The sequence below is a fragment of the Notolepis coatsorum genome (genome assembly GCF_963971535.1).
Source record: "Notolepis coatsorum genome assembly, chromosome: 4".
NCBI classification, from domain to species: Eukaryota; Metazoa; Chordata; class Actinopteri; order Aulopiformes; family Paralepididae; genus Notolepis; species Notolepis coatsorum.
The window spans coordinates 48,509,252-48,524,209 of record NC_140168.1 but is presented as its reverse complement, the minus strand read 5'-3'; the positions used below and the strand labels follow the sequence as shown (position 1 = coordinate 48,524,209).

General features: G+C 44.1%; 2 protein-coding genes across 3 annotated transcripts; one reads left to right on the top strand and one right to left on the bottom strand.

The window, feature by feature from the left end:
- Nucleotides 1-1,596: 1,596 nt before the first annotated feature.
- naxe (NAD(P)HX epimerase) lies at nt 1,597-5,822 on the top strand. Of its 2 annotated transcripts, none has more exons than XM_084313612.1 (7): nt 1,597-1,677; nt 1,992-2,175; nt 2,636-2,744; nt 2,894-3,004; nt 3,474-3,584; nt 3,984-4,131; nt 4,685-5,822. In XM_084313612.1, exons 2-7 carry the CDS (start codon nt 2,009-2,011, stop codon nt 4,882-4,884), a joined length of 846 nt encoding a protein of 281 aa, XP_084169738.1. In that variant the 5' UTR covers nt 1,597-1,677; nt 1,992-2,008; the 3' UTR covers nt 4,885-5,822. The 2 variants fall into 2 exon arrangements, with proteins under 2 accessions (XP_084169738.1, XP_084169739.1); XM_084313613.1 differs by having other exon boundaries at nt 1,645-1,775.
- Nucleotides 5,823-6,070: 248 nt separating this feature from the next.
- On the bottom strand, nt 6,071-14,881 carry scn1bb (sodium channel, voltage-gated, type I, beta b). Its single transcript, XM_084311700.1, has 7 exons — nt 14,407-14,881; nt 13,309-13,498; nt 12,842-13,011; nt 11,507-11,747; nt 8,489-8,630; nt 7,936-8,010; nt 6,071-6,518 (listed from the first exon to the last, which is right to left on the bottom strand). The coding sequence occupies exons 2-6, from the start codon at nt 13,358-13,360 to the stop codon at nt 7,941-7,943; spliced, it is 675 nt and encodes a 224-aa protein (XP_084167826.1). The 5' UTR covers nt 13,361-13,498; nt 14,407-14,881; the 3' UTR covers nt 6,071-6,518; nt 7,936-7,940.
- Between the last annotated feature and the right edge of the window lie 77 nt (nt 14,882-14,958).

The window sequence follows — 14,958 nt, the reverse complement described above, 5'->3', positions numbered from 1 at the left end:
CAATAAATGGTTGGGGCGCCCCTAGACACTGCTGCCAGCGTTAGTTCAAAGCACTGTTTATCTTCGCCCTTAGAGAGCCTGCGCCACACAGTGGAAATGTCTACCGATAAACTTTCAGCACTCTGAGCGCCGCTGTACTTATCCAAGATGGCGGGCCTGCTCTCACCACCAACCGTCAGTGTGGTAAGATGGCCGTCGGGAGATCCCGCGATAACAGGCAGCGGGGCGGGGTAGACGCTGGGCAGGTGACTGCTGGGGTAACGGCTTGGAGGGGCTGGAGGAGCGTGCAGTGTAGTGACGTCCGCTGCTGGGCTGAAGAGGTGGCCGACACGCGGGCTAAACTGTGGTGCTAGCCTATAACTGAAGCTAAGCTGTTGGTCGTGGTGAACCCCCTGTCATGACGCCTATACACAGCTAACGCAAGGTGGACAATATCTACCACCTGGTCTTCGGCAGTCGCTCGTCTGCTGGTTCATTCACAATGTCTCTTCCGCATTAACCAAACGCTAAACTATTGCATACTTCTATAATAACCCGCTTTGTAACTGAGTTTATCTCTCGCATGCTGAATCTCCGGAGCTCCCGTTCCGTGCGTCCTCCTCACTCTGTGGAAAACGATGAAGAGGAAGCCCCTCCCTCGGCACCGCGCTCTGAACCCATCCTTCTTCACCTGTGTCTCCCTGCCCAACGTGACCACCAGTGCCCCTGGCGGCACCTGTATCCTGTCCCACTATGAAGTGTCAATGTTAGGATAGGGAGAATCAAAGAGATCAGCCAGTTAAGTGTCACTGTCAGGATAGGGATGATCAAGAGCGGTCGGCCGGTTACACAACGTCCCCGCGAACACAGGGAATGCAAAGAATTAGTGTTAGACACATTGAATAATAGTCAGTCATTTTCAGGTGTCTACATACTGAAGGTAACTTTTCCTGCTTTTGGTTTGGTTTGCATACAAACCACTTGGAGTTCACTTGGAGGCGGGCAGAGACCACCTCAAACCAGCCTCAAACAGGCGGACCAGGGTGCGGTTGTTCGGTGCGGACCGGAGTTACATGTGTTCACACGGGAGCATGTCTATGTTCCCCGGGTCCTATGTTCCCCGGGTCCTATGTTCCCCGGGTTCTATGTTCCCCGCTTTGATTGATTGATTAATTGAAAATTTTAGACCACCAGCCCTGATTCCAAACTCTAACCTTAACCAGTTCGAAAGAGGGCCTAAGCTTAACCGTTCGAAACAAGGCGGACATTATAATTAATAAAATAATAAAAATTAATAAAATGTTCAATCTATTAATCAATCAAAGCGGGGAACATAGAACCCGGGGAACATAGGACCCGGGGAACATAGGGATGATCCCGTTCACACCAGCCTAAACGAACCGCGCACGGGGATAAACCTTCCAGGGTTCGATTCAACCGGACTCAAAAAGCTGGTGGGAAGTTCTGGGAACATGCACTATGATGATGATTTCATACAAATAGTCAAACAATACCAACTTTATTAAAAACTCAAAGTAACTGTTGGCAGCACAGACGGACATTTATTTTTAAAAACGACCCGTCTTTTACTTTGAAGTTAACCTTTTTTCAAACCAGGAAGTACTTGTAATAGGAAACAGTCGGAGCTCTCCTGCTGCACAGCTTCTGAAAGCCTGAATTCATTGTAGCATTCGATTTGTAAGTTACATTATTGCATTGTTTATATGGGATAAAGTGCATACAAGTTCTAATCAGGACAATCTGATTAGTGAGTGTTAGTACTAATGTTACAATTGGTGAGTGTTACTGTTATCATTTCTACAATGTCAATATGGAGCATTACGTGCAGCTGTTTTAAACTCTAGTTTAAGTAGCTACAGTACACTTTTCTGTTCTGTAACTGACCAAACAACATCCTCCCTCCCCAAAACATTGTGCATATCCACAATATCACTATGTATGTCAAAAGTGTATTCGTTTACATACCTGTCATTCTACCTGTTCTGTTCCAGGGGTTAGAGCCAACTGGATGTTAAGTGTGCGGGCTCTGTTTGGGATTGGGTTCCTAGTGACGTCAAGGGTAACCTCAGTCCTTGCCCAGGGGGGGGCATGTCCGTTGGCAAGTGCAGCGAATAAACACATGGAGTGTTTCAGTCGACAAGCCTCTAACATGGCCCAGTCGATCAAATACCTTGGGTAAAGGGCTACTGCACAAAAGTGTTATGTATTGTTTGTCCCTCACAGACACTGTTGGCTGTATTGAACATAAGATAAACAAGTGCATGTCTGAAAGCCAAATGAGTCATTAAAAAGTGAAAGTAAAGAGCATGTGGATGTAATATTGAGATACACAAATTGTATGAGGGAGAGAGAGAGAGACAGACAGAGACATGTAAATGTGCATAATATGTAAATGCATACTATGTTAGTGTGTGGCCCGGCTGTACTGATTGATTGATTGATTGATTGATTGATTGATTGATTGATTGATTGAAAATTGTATGAACAGATTGCAGAATGGGTACAATACAGTACGGCTCCACACAATTCACACAATTGTTAAGGGGATACAGACCAGAGAAAGACTTTCGCCTTGTTTACATCAGGGTCCCCCATTTTCAATTCATCATAAACTGCGTTTGTTCTCATTCCATAGACAAGAGGAGGCCCAGCATATCGACGAAGAGCTCTTCAGTGAGTACGGCTTCAGTGTTGACCAGCTGATGGAGCTGGCTGGCCTCAGCTGTGCCACTGCTATCACTAGAGTGAGTTCTCAGTAAGCCCTGGTGTGTCGGACTGAACCAGTCTTCCTGTAGGGTTTGTTCAGGGCCACATTACGATTGAATGATGTGCTTGTGTATTCTGAGAGCACATCGAGAAGATGCTTTGTTTGACGTTTCTCTTCTCTGTCCAGGCCTACCCGACCGGCTCTCTGGTCAAAGCCAGGCCTTCGTTGCTCGTGATCTGTGGGCCAGGTAACAATGGAGGCGACGGCCTGGTCTGCGCTAGACATCTGAAACTCTTTGTGAGTGTTTCTCTTTTTATTGCACTTCAATTTCTGGCATTTCTATGACAGGTGTCACTATCAAAAGACAGTAAGGCTTCCCATAAGCAAACTTAATAAACTTAGTTTACAGCTTAACACTGGAATTGGTCATATGTAGTGGCTGATAGAATGTGATATTGGAATGCTATGTGATGAAGAGGGATTACTCTTTAGGTGTGAATAACATTTTCTAATAATGTTTTATGTTATATTTATAGTTACAGAAATAACCAGCAATCAATGAAGGCTTATATCTGAAATGCGTACATTGTACTCAATAAACATACCTAATGGACAGTTCAGTGAGTGCTTGTTATTTCTGTAACTATGTAAGAGCCTGTCTGGACCGTGTACCTGGTAAGAAACTATTGGAAGAAGTTTGAGTTGTGCTCGCATCCTCTTTAATTTATGTAAAATCTTTATAACATATGAATTTTCTTTTTCACAGGGATATGAGCCCTCTATATTGTACCCAAAGAGGCCAAACAAACCCCTCTTCCAGGGCCTGACAACACAGTGTGAGAAAATGGAGATCCCCTTCTTGACAGAGATGCCTGAGGTGTAAAGCATTACCTTTCACAAAGTTGATCAATCAACACATTTTTACGTGTTTTATGGTCTTGTAATGCTGAATAAATTATTTCCTAGAAAATGATGAGCACGTCACAGTAATATTCACAAATAAGATTTGGCTTTTTATGAGCTCTAGATTTTTAAGCAGATGCTTGCAGTATAAGTTAAAATGAAAAAGGAAACAAACTTTAGTCATATTAATTTAGTTATTTATGTAATATATATTTATGTATTTATTAACATTGTTTAACATTTAAAAATGTTTAACTTTTTAAACAGAATTTTCGATTAAATGGACTATTCCAGTAGTCAACAGAATCGTATGACTTGTTGCCAAATAATTTCTTTAGTCAAGCACAGCCCTGCTCTGAAAATGTCTCTCCAGGCTAAAGTGATCAACGAGGCTTACAACCTGGTGGTAGATGCCATCTTTGGCTTCAGCTTCAAGGGGGCTGTAAGAGAGCCTTTTGGTTCCATCCTGGACGTCCTGAAGAAGACCACTGTGCCTGTAGCTAGCATCGACATCCCCTCAGGTGGGTCCCTGAACTGTACTTTAATATTTTCAGAGGGAATAAGGCAGATTCTTTATTATTATTAATATTACTACTCTGGATATGGTTCATACAAAGAACCATATAATTCTGTCAAAATACAGTATTTGGTATATGCATTCATTGTCATTTGGATTGGATCCCTGAAGCTAGAAAGACCTTTGCTGTCGTTAACATAGGCAGGGTCTGCAATTTTGTTAACAAACATATTCTAGGCTTGCATTTGGTTCACAGTGCCTAAATATTATTCTGTTTTCATTTATGATAACATAAGATACAATAATTATTGTAAAGAATTACAATAAATGTCTTTTGCATGCTCTGCAAACAAATCCCCCTCCTCCAAAACTGCATAGTGCACCTTTAAACAGTTCTTCGTCTTTGTAACTCATTTGTCCGAGGAGAGCAACAGTTGCGATTGGAGGATCAAGAAAAGAGGGCAGGGCTTGAGATAGGTCCATTACTATTTTGATTTAACAACTGTTCCCTTCCTCACTCTGTGCCATTATGATGTCTCACCCTGTGTCTTCTCCAGGTTGGGACGTGGAACAGGGCAGTCTAGACGGACTCCAGCCTGACATGCTCATCTCGCTCACGGCACCCAAGAAGTCGGCCTCCTTATTCAGAGGTCGCTACCACTACCTCGGAGGACGATTTGTGCCCCCCGGCTTGGAGAAGAAATACCAGCTGAACTTGCCTGCGTACCCTGGCACAGACTGTGTGTTACAGCTGTAGCAGGGGTGGCAGCTGGTGTAGAACGATGTTTCTTAAACTATGGGTCGGGACCCAAAGCAGGTTGTGGGCTTGTTATTTTGTTTGGCGGGGGGGGTCCCCCACATATGAGAATACTAGTATGTGTTAATGAGTCTGGGTCACTTACATTTACTCAATTGACCTATCTCAAACCCACCCTATTTTCTCGATCGTCCAATCACAACTGTCGCTTCCCTCTGACAAACTTGGTGTGGTAAGTCAATTTGAGTCCCAGGCTGAATAGTTTTAAGAAAGCATGGTTTAGAAAATCTTATAAAATTATTCAATGACTATACAGTTTCAATGTAAAAGTAATCACATTAGCCTCGATAGAATTGGTCATTTTTGTGTGAGGTTTCCTTGGATGCAGGAGAGGTACCTACCATCTTTAAATCTGGCCCTTTGGACTGTTGTGACTCGACGGTTGTAGCCTTGAGTCTGGGATTTAAACCTGTATTTGTGTTTTCAATGAACAGCGGCTTTCATGTGATACGGAACATACTGAATGGGCTCCATCACAGGGCGGTGCAAATTCTATTTAAGCAACATCCTATGAGAGGGAGTGATATATGGTGGTAATTGGCAGTGGTGTACTGCGGTCGTTCACTCTGGCCTGTAGACATTGTATCTGAACATTTCCACTCAGTGTGCAAAGCAACAAATCAATGGCCACAGCTGAGGAGAGGGTGTGCGCATGGTGGTGTTTGAGTGGACTAGCTTACCTCGTAGGGAATGAAAAATGTCTAGCGGTCACAATGTCATGAATTCTAAATGCAATCAAGGCAGAGTGATAACACTCAAATTGTAAGGTTTGTGTCTCCGTGGTTGTAAGCACTTGTAAGCCTCCCATCCAGTCACACTATGTGGTCAGAAATAAACAATGTTTAATTGCAGAGTTTTGTGTGTTGGAAAAACCATTATCTTTTTTTTCATGGCATCTTTCCCAAAGCAACTGTTCAACATGTTTTGAAAATATATAAATAAATAATAATAGAAAACAGCAAAAAAAAAAAAAAAAAAAGGTAAAGCTAATGCATCACAAGAACACATCTCCATCACATAATATTGTATCTTCTCAGTTTTTATTCATCATATACATAGTACATAGTAAGACTTCATTGAATTTACAACTAGCTAAGACTAATCAAACTGGAAAGACAGCCTATCATAGTCTAGAATATTATATGTCATTGATAACCTTACAATACATAATGTTTGTGCATTGTATTATTCATAGATTAGAGGGTGTTGATGGATTAGTAAAAAGTCTTCTTTCTCTCGCTCTCCCCCCCCCCCCCCACATGTTATCGTGGTACCACATTACGTTTCATATAAACGCAGTACCACATACACTTAAAGGGAGACATACTGCATATACTTTTAACAACAATACTTATCAACGATTAATGTGTTAAATAATATAAATGCAGTGCATGCTTTTGCGTGTCGGTATGTATACAGTGCTGGTGCCATGCTCTCTTCATATGTCAACCATTCATATTGTGTTGAAAAGGTAATAGGGACTTTCAGAGAAAGATGGTTGTCTTTTTTTCTCCTCGGGATGTCTTCATGCGGTCCAAAAGTTGGGATGGTTTTGTCATCCATCCATAGATGGCCTTGAAAACAATTAGCACGTTATTACGTTTCACGGCACACTCTTCAAACCACTATCAAATACGGAGATACAACGATAGAGATACTCTTATGGAATATCAGGTGGATAACGTGCTGAAATAACATATCTGTATCTGAGAATTTCCACGACACTCAAATCCAATACCAAGCGGCTCGTGCAACATCTCCGAAATCAAAGCAAAGCGACTTGATTTTCTCCCTTAATCACACGTAGAATGACGGTCATCTAGGACAATGGATTTACATCTCATCATTTTCATCCCAATGACCCAAATAAAGGGAGTCCGTGCTGTTCAGTAAAAATAATGGACCAGATCGGTAGCCGGTATCAGGACATCCCTAATAAAATAATTATTTCTTTCTGTTTGTACTCAGTCAGAGTTGGCCCCTGGGCACTGTCACAGCCCACCGCTCCTAAGTGGTTCAGATGGGTCAAATGCAGAGGAATCATTTCCCCACAGGGATTAACTTCAAATATGCATACATTTGATTGGATTTCAACTAGCTATAATCTCAAACCTGCCCTCTTTTCTTGACCCTACAATCATAACTGTTGCTTTCCTGTTTGTACGAGGGAAGCAAGTGGTGATTGGAGGATCAAGAAAAGACGGCAGGGTTTGAGATAGGCCAATTAGTTAGATATGAGTCCATGTGTATATACGCTTGTGACATAACAGTCGTACCTGTGTTATTCTAACTATGACATCACAACAGTCATAACTGTTATTATGACATCACGGCAGTTGTACATACATGTGCTATTATGACATCACGACAGTCATCCCCTGTGTTATTCTAACTGACATCACAAAAGTCATACCTGTGTTATGACATCACGACAGTCGTAGTACCTGTGTTATTCTAACTATGACATCACGAAAGTCATACCTGTGTTATGACATCACAACAGTCGTACTGGTATTATGACATCACAACAGTCATACCTGTTTTAATCGAACTGACATCACGACAGTCGTACCTGTGTTATTATGACATCACAACAGTCATACCTGTGTTATTATGACATCACAACAGTCATACCTGTGTTATTCTAACTATGACATCACAACAGTCATAACTGTTATTATGACATCACGGCAGTTGTACATGTGCTATTATGACATCACGACAGCCATCCCCTGTGTTATTCTAACTGATATCACAAAAGTCATACCTGTGTTATGACATCACAACAGTCGTAGTACCTGTGTTATTCTAACTATGACATCACGAAAGTCATACCTGTGTTATGACATCACAACAGTCGTACTGGTATTATGACATCACAACAGTCATACCTGTTTTAATCGAACTGACATCACGACAGTCGTACCTGTGTTATTATGACATCACAACAGTCATACCTGTGTTATTATTATGACATCACAACAGTCATACCTGTGTTATTCTCCGACCTGCACCCCGGCACAGTTGTCTTTACTTTCCGACGCTACCGCTAAATATTCAGCATTTCTGGAAGGTAGAAGAAGAAGAAAAAAAATATTCAACAATTTGAAATTTTTAAATCAACACAATAGTGACAATGATAATGGAATAAAGTAAGAAATAGTTATATAGCCATTAGGGTAATGGCCATCAAGACCAACCAGTCTTTATTTCCTGTTTGACTTACGGGAGGGAGGTTTTGGTTTTGACTAAGGAGGACAGAGGAGGACAGGTTGACAAGAAGGATGGGATGGAGGACACCCGAGTAGAGAGAAAGGGAGGCGTGCGACGTTAATAGACACAGGTGACAGGAACACATGAAAAGAATGGTCACACAACAGTGATAAGATTAGAAACTTAAGTGGGTTACGAGGACGGTGAAGAGAGAAAGAGAAGACAGAAACTATCGGTAGGAATTCATGTGTGTGCATGGTTGTGTGTGTGTGTACAACCTAATGTACAGCTGTGTGTGTGTATGGGTATACAGAATGTAATTAATATTTACGCGGCCTCTCGTAGGGCTTCCTCTCCTGCAGTAGATATCTTCCTGTAACAGTAGATCATCTCGATGAGCAGCCAGAGCTGAAGGCCAATGATCGACACATACATCATCACCTCAGACACGATGGAGGCCGTCCCTCTGGTAGCTGCACAGAGCAGAAGGAGGGTGGGCAGGAGTTACGCGGCCGGGCTACACCACAGGCTCTCTTGCACTTACTATAAGCACTTACTAAGCAGAAACCATTTGGCCCCTTCAGTCAGCACCATTTGCTCCTCAGTAGGTAACGGCCACGCAGAGTGGAATTTTAGCCCATGTTCTCGGCAACGTCAGACTGCCTCTTTCTTTTCTTTGACAGTACCTCCGAAGAGGTACTCTGACATCGCTGATTGGGGTGGGGCAGGGTGAAAGATAAGATAAGATAAGATATTCCTTTATTGATCCCCTTGGGGAAATTCAGGCATCATAGCAGCATGGGGGAAGGGGGGGGGGGGGGTACAGGTAGTAAAAACAACACAAGCAGTGTAAACAAATAGGTCAATATAATTTACTATCTAACTAACTGAAAAATATATTCACAAAATGCACAGTGTCACATAAGGTGCAGTATGCATAAGGTAGTGTTATAATTTACTATCTACTGAAATATACATTGTTCACAGTATCACAGTATCCACTGAAATATACATTATTCACAGTATCACAGTATCCACATAAGGTGCAGTATGCCTAAGGTAGTGTTATTGTCCTCCTTGGGTTCCTATTAGTCCTAGGTCAATGTCTGGCAGCAGTCGCTGCCCCCTGTTGTGGAGCCTGGAGGCCGCTAGTCGCTGCCCACTGTTGTGGAGCCTGATGGCCGCTGGTATGAAGGACTGTCCGAGGCGGTTAGTTGAGTATCGGGGGGGTATGAGTCTGTGGCTGAACGTGCTTCTCATCTTGACTAGCTCGTCGTAGAGGGGGTGGTAGGGGTTCTCCATGATGGCAGCCAGCTTCCTTCTCATCCCCCTCTCTGCCATCACCTCTAGTCTAGGTAGCTCGACTCCCACCATGGAGCTAGCCTTCCTCACCAGCTTGTTGAGCTTGTTGGTGTCCCTTGAGTTGATGTAGCCTCCCCAGCATGCCACAGCATAGAAGAGGACGCTGGCCACTACAGACTGGTAAAATGACTGCAGCAGTCTATTGCACACATTGAAGGACCTGAGTCTCCTCAGGAAGAACAGCCTGCTCTGTCCCTTCCTGTAGAGGGCCTCTGTGTTATCCGACCAGTCCAGTTTATTGTTCAGGTGTACCCCAAGGAACTTATATGAGTCCACCACCTCCACCTCCACCCCTCGGATGGTGATGGGAATCGGGGGGGGGCTCTTCTTGCCCCTCCGGAAGTCCACCACCAGCTCCTTGGTCTTACTGGTGTTGTGTTGGAGGTGGTTGCTGTCGCTCCACCCCACAAAGCTCTCCACCAGGGCTCTGTACTCCTCCTCATCATCGTCGGTGATGTAGCTTACGATGGAGGAGTCATCTGAGAACTTCTGCAGGTGGCACCCGCTTGAGTTGCGGCAGAAGTCTGAGGTATAGAGGGTGAAGAGGAAGGGTGACAGCACAGTTCCTTGGGGGGCACCGGTGTTGCTCACCAGTACGTCAGACTGGCTGTCCTTTAGTCTGACGTACTGCGGTCAGTGAGGTAGTCCTTGATCCAGGCCACCAAGCCGTGCTCCAGCTGCATCGCAGAGAGCTTCTCTGCTAGCAGTGACGGCTGGATGGTGTTGAAGGCGCTGGAGAAATCAAAGAACATAATCCTCACTGAGCTGCGCGGCTTCTCCAGGTGCGTGTACGCTCTGTGGAGCATGTAGATGATGGCGTCCTCCACCCCGATGTTTGCCTGGTATGCAAACTGCAGGGGGTCGAGGGAGTCTTGCACCAGGGGCTTGAGGTGTTGCAGGACCAGTCTCTCAAACGTCTTCATGATGTGTGACGTCAGAGCGACTGGCCTGTAGTCATTGAGGGTGCTGGGTCGTCCCTTCTTGGGCACCGGGACAATGCAGGAGGTCTTCCATAGCTGGGGCACCCTCTCCAGCCTCAGGGAGAGGTTGAAGAGATGTTGGAGCGGTGCTGCCAGCTGCTCCGCACATGCTTTGAGCACCCTGGGATTGGTGTTGTCCGGTCCCCTGGCCTTGTTCACACTAATCCTGGAGAGATGCCTACTAACCTGGTTGTTAGTGATGGTCAGGGTTGGGGGTGGTGGGCAGTCTGCTGCTGCTGTTGGGGGTGGGGTGCCGGTGCTGATGGGTGTGGGTGGGTGGGGGGGGTGCTTGGTAGGTGTGAACTGGTGCTGGTGTCGATGGGTGGGGGAGGGGTGTGGGGAGGCCACTCTGGTCGAATCGGTTGAAGAACATGTTGAACTCGTTTGCACGCTCTTGGGGGCCCTCAACAGCTGTGCCCTGCTGTTTGAACCCAGTAATCTTCCGGACACCCGCCCACACCTCCCTGGTGTTGTTGGCCTGTAGTCTGCCCTCCAGCCTGTCCTTGTAGCTGTCCTTGGCTGCCCTTAGCTCTTTTTTGAGCTCCCTTTGGACAGCCCTGGCCTGCTCAGTGTCCCCTGCCATGAAGGCCCTCTTTTTCCTGTTTAGCAGGTGTTTAATGTCCTTGCTAATCCAGGGTTTATTGTTTGAAAAGCAGCGTACCTTCTTTGTGGGTACGATGCTCTCCTCACAGAACCTGATGTAATCTGTGATGCAGTGGGATGTCAACCACCAATGTCAACCACTAGGGCAGCAAAAGCTTGTGTTTCATTAGCAGTGTTTAATTATTCTTTAAAGTGAACACGAAATATTTCATCTCATTACCTCATGTCTATATAGACGTATTACGCATATTTTAAGTTTTAAGCTAGGCTAGTGTTCCTTTAAGCACTTTGTAGTGCTGTTTTTAAAAGTGCAATATAAATAAAGTTGTTTATTATTATTATTATTATTATTAGTAGTAGTAGTAGTATCAGTAGTAGTAGTATTATTGTGCAGCTAATCATACCTTTCGCCACTACCGTGAGGTGTACAATTTTGCTGACGATGGTGGAGTATTCGTACACAGGCGGGTAGGAGAGGATGCGGTTGAAGAAGCAGCGGTAGGTGCCAGAGTCATTGAAGGTGACGTTGAAGAGGTAGATGGAAGCATCTTGTATGTCGTGGCTCCTCTTGCTGCCGTTCCAATCCACGCGATCCTCAAAGCGATCGTCCAGAGTGGACGGACCCTCGTCATCGTATTTGTATATCTGATGGATGATAACACGGTGCCATTAGGGCTTATTCAGGAGGCTGTGGTAAGAGGCGTGTCCCAAGATTCATTCACTTCATACTTAATGGGGGTGGGAGCATAAGGGGCAATTGACTATATTCACTCTGTGGCCATTTTGCTCAGGTTGGGATTCCTTTCCACCCGGAGCATGACATAAGAGCAAAATGACCACTGTGTGAATATGAACAATAAATGATTTTTACTGACAAGAAGGGATTCTACCAATGAACTGGTGCTGACTATATAAGCCAGGGTGGGACATTAATACCAGCCTCCAGCCAAATGCTGAAATTCTATTTGTCTGGAGATAAAAAAGTAATATCATTCTGATGTGTTGGTCTAAATGAATTGTCATGCACTTGTCCTAATAAACTAATCTACACTGTAGCACTCAACACTTTGATGAACATTGTTACTCAGCGGATAGAGTTGTGCCCTTCCTGATGACTTGTCGTACAGAACTTGTAAGTCGCTTTGGATAAAAGCGTCAGCTAAATGACTAAATGTAAATGTATAAATCTAAGTGAATGTATCAGTCTAAGTGAATTCATAAATCCACCAGCCGCTGTGGATGAAACGGTTAGATTCCCTGGCATCATATAAAGTGCTTTGGGAAACAATATAAAGTGTTTATCTACTATGTGTACTGTTTGTATGTTTTTTTTTTTTATATTTTCCCCCAAATGTGGGATTAATCAAGTAGCCTACAGCTACAAAGCTAAATATGTAATCAGTTATTTTTTATGCAGTAGAGTTGCTCAGAGAATGTCTGGTACAAAGGCTGCTATGTCATCCCCCAGTGGTCTCCAAAGCCTAAAATGTCACAATTGATTCCATTTAACCCTCTCACTGGCCTCAGCATTCGACCCATATCATGTCTATGTGTATGTGTGTGAGAGAGAGAGAGAGAGAGAGAGAGAGAGAGAGAGAGAGAGAGAGAGAGAGAGAGAGAGAGACCCCAAAAACCCTCTTCTCAACAGATTTTCCATTAGCGTGTGTGTTTTGTAATGTCCATCACACAGAGCACACAGGCCCACCTCGGGGCAACAGTGGGGAATGCCTGGTACTCACATGAACAAATTCCACCTCTCCTTTGCCCCTGAAGTACCAGTCCACCGTGGCGCTGCCCTCCACCTCGCTCCTCGTCTTGCAGGAGATGCATCCCAGTTTGAACCCTTTGCCCGCCACTGCCTCCGTGTCGGAGTCCACCTCGGCACAGGCCCCGCGGCACTGGTACACGTCTTACCAGTGGGGGGCAGCGACGGAAATAGACAGACAGACAGAGAGGGAGAGAGAGCGCAGCAGGGCTATAGAATTGCTTTAGGTTCAATATATAGAACATTAGAGCGCATGCTTTTCCACTAACGATTAGTTGGGATGCTGTTTGGGGACATGGCCTCTATGTGTTATATGGGTGATAAAAAAATATATATACTAAAACTAAACTAACTAAATAAATGTTAATTGACCCTTATACCACAAATTCTATGGAGGAAGAAAATATGTGAGGGTTCTTAAGTTTTTATAGTCCAACTCACCGAACAGGCTGCTCAGCAGTGACAGGAGCAGGAGGAGGTGCACAGCTCCCATCTCTTCAGACGTGATGGTGGTTGATGGTTTATGAGGAGGAACTGGAGCTCACCAAGTATCACAATGCAACACTGCGAGGAGGGCGGGGCGGGACTCCCCTTGGGACGATGCTTGGGGGCACTATATCCCCTTCAATCTCTATCATAAACGGGGAAAGTAATTATACTAATTAGCAATTGCAAGTAATTACTCATCAATATAATCATAATCATGTGCTAAGTTTTTATTTATTTGTTTGTTTTTGTCTTTTTACGGAAGACTGCGGTGTGTGCGCCTTTAGTGTTTAAACGTCAGCATGTTAAAGTACAGCTCATATCATTGATTGATTGATTGAAAACTTTATTAACAGATTGCAGAATGGGTACAATACAGTTCAATACATACAATTGTTAAGGGGATGCAGACCAGAGAAAGACTTTCGTCTTGTTTACATCAGGGTCCCCCATTTTCATAAGCTGCTTAGACGTATCTAAACATGCATGAAGTGCAAAACGTCTCGAAAAGCTTCCCATACAACCTAAATCAATGGGAAATACCCTAATCCCTAAGAGCATCACTGAAAGGGCCTCTGTGCTATGGTTCTAGCCAGTAGCCAGTAATAATTTCTAATTGATTGCAGGTATTGCAATACTGAAATGATTATTGCTGCTTTGAGAAAGGCCTGCAATCTATGGAGGCAATTGCGTTGGGGTGGTTATACTGTCTTTGCGAATAGAAAAGTAGGATCTCTGGATTCTGGAACAAACTCGGCAATAGTGTTTCCAAATCTACACCCCGATATTTGATTATCATTTCCCTGAGGTCCTGTCAAATGTGCCGATCAATCGTTAGATCTATACCGAGGTGCTTTAGATGTGGTCGAATTTGAGAATATTTCATTATACCAAAATGACGACGGCAGCAAAATCGCAGAGGCTTAGATTTGTAAATGTGTTTGTAATCGTAATTTGTAACGCGCTATACGAGCCTGTTTATACGCGTCACTGAAGTTGTATACTTACATGCCATTGCGTAATTCATTTCACACAAATAATAGAATGCCATACCTCGTGTAGACTATGCTACCAAGATGTACTAGAGACCAGTCCAATGACCTTAAGATGATTCGCCTGAAATCAATATCAATATCTGGAATCAAATGATAACGAAGCACTGTCCTGGTGTTACCCCATCCAAAAACAAAGGCCCCCGACGAGGTCCTCTCTCCGAGAAAAAAAAAAGCTGTATTCTCCTCTGATCAACAGATGATTTACTTGGCGATGAATAAGTCTTCTTGGTGTGGAAACATATATGTTAAATTCTTCCTATCTTAAAAACGCAGACTCGTAGACTTCGGCCGTGCATTTATGATAAAACTGCTTGAGCGCACACGGGCCCATCATAACAGTGTGAAATCGGCCCCAAAAAAGGTTTAAGTCCTGTTGTCAATTTAAAGAATATCCATTCTTTGATAACAACGTTATCCTACGCAGGGAGACGGTGATGGTTGCTACAGCAGCATCTGTATGATCGTTCAGTGGCTGCTGCTGCAGATGCACTGCGGTAAAAACGCCTGTGAGGGAGCAATGGACGTGCGCTCCTATTCAGCGTCCATCCGT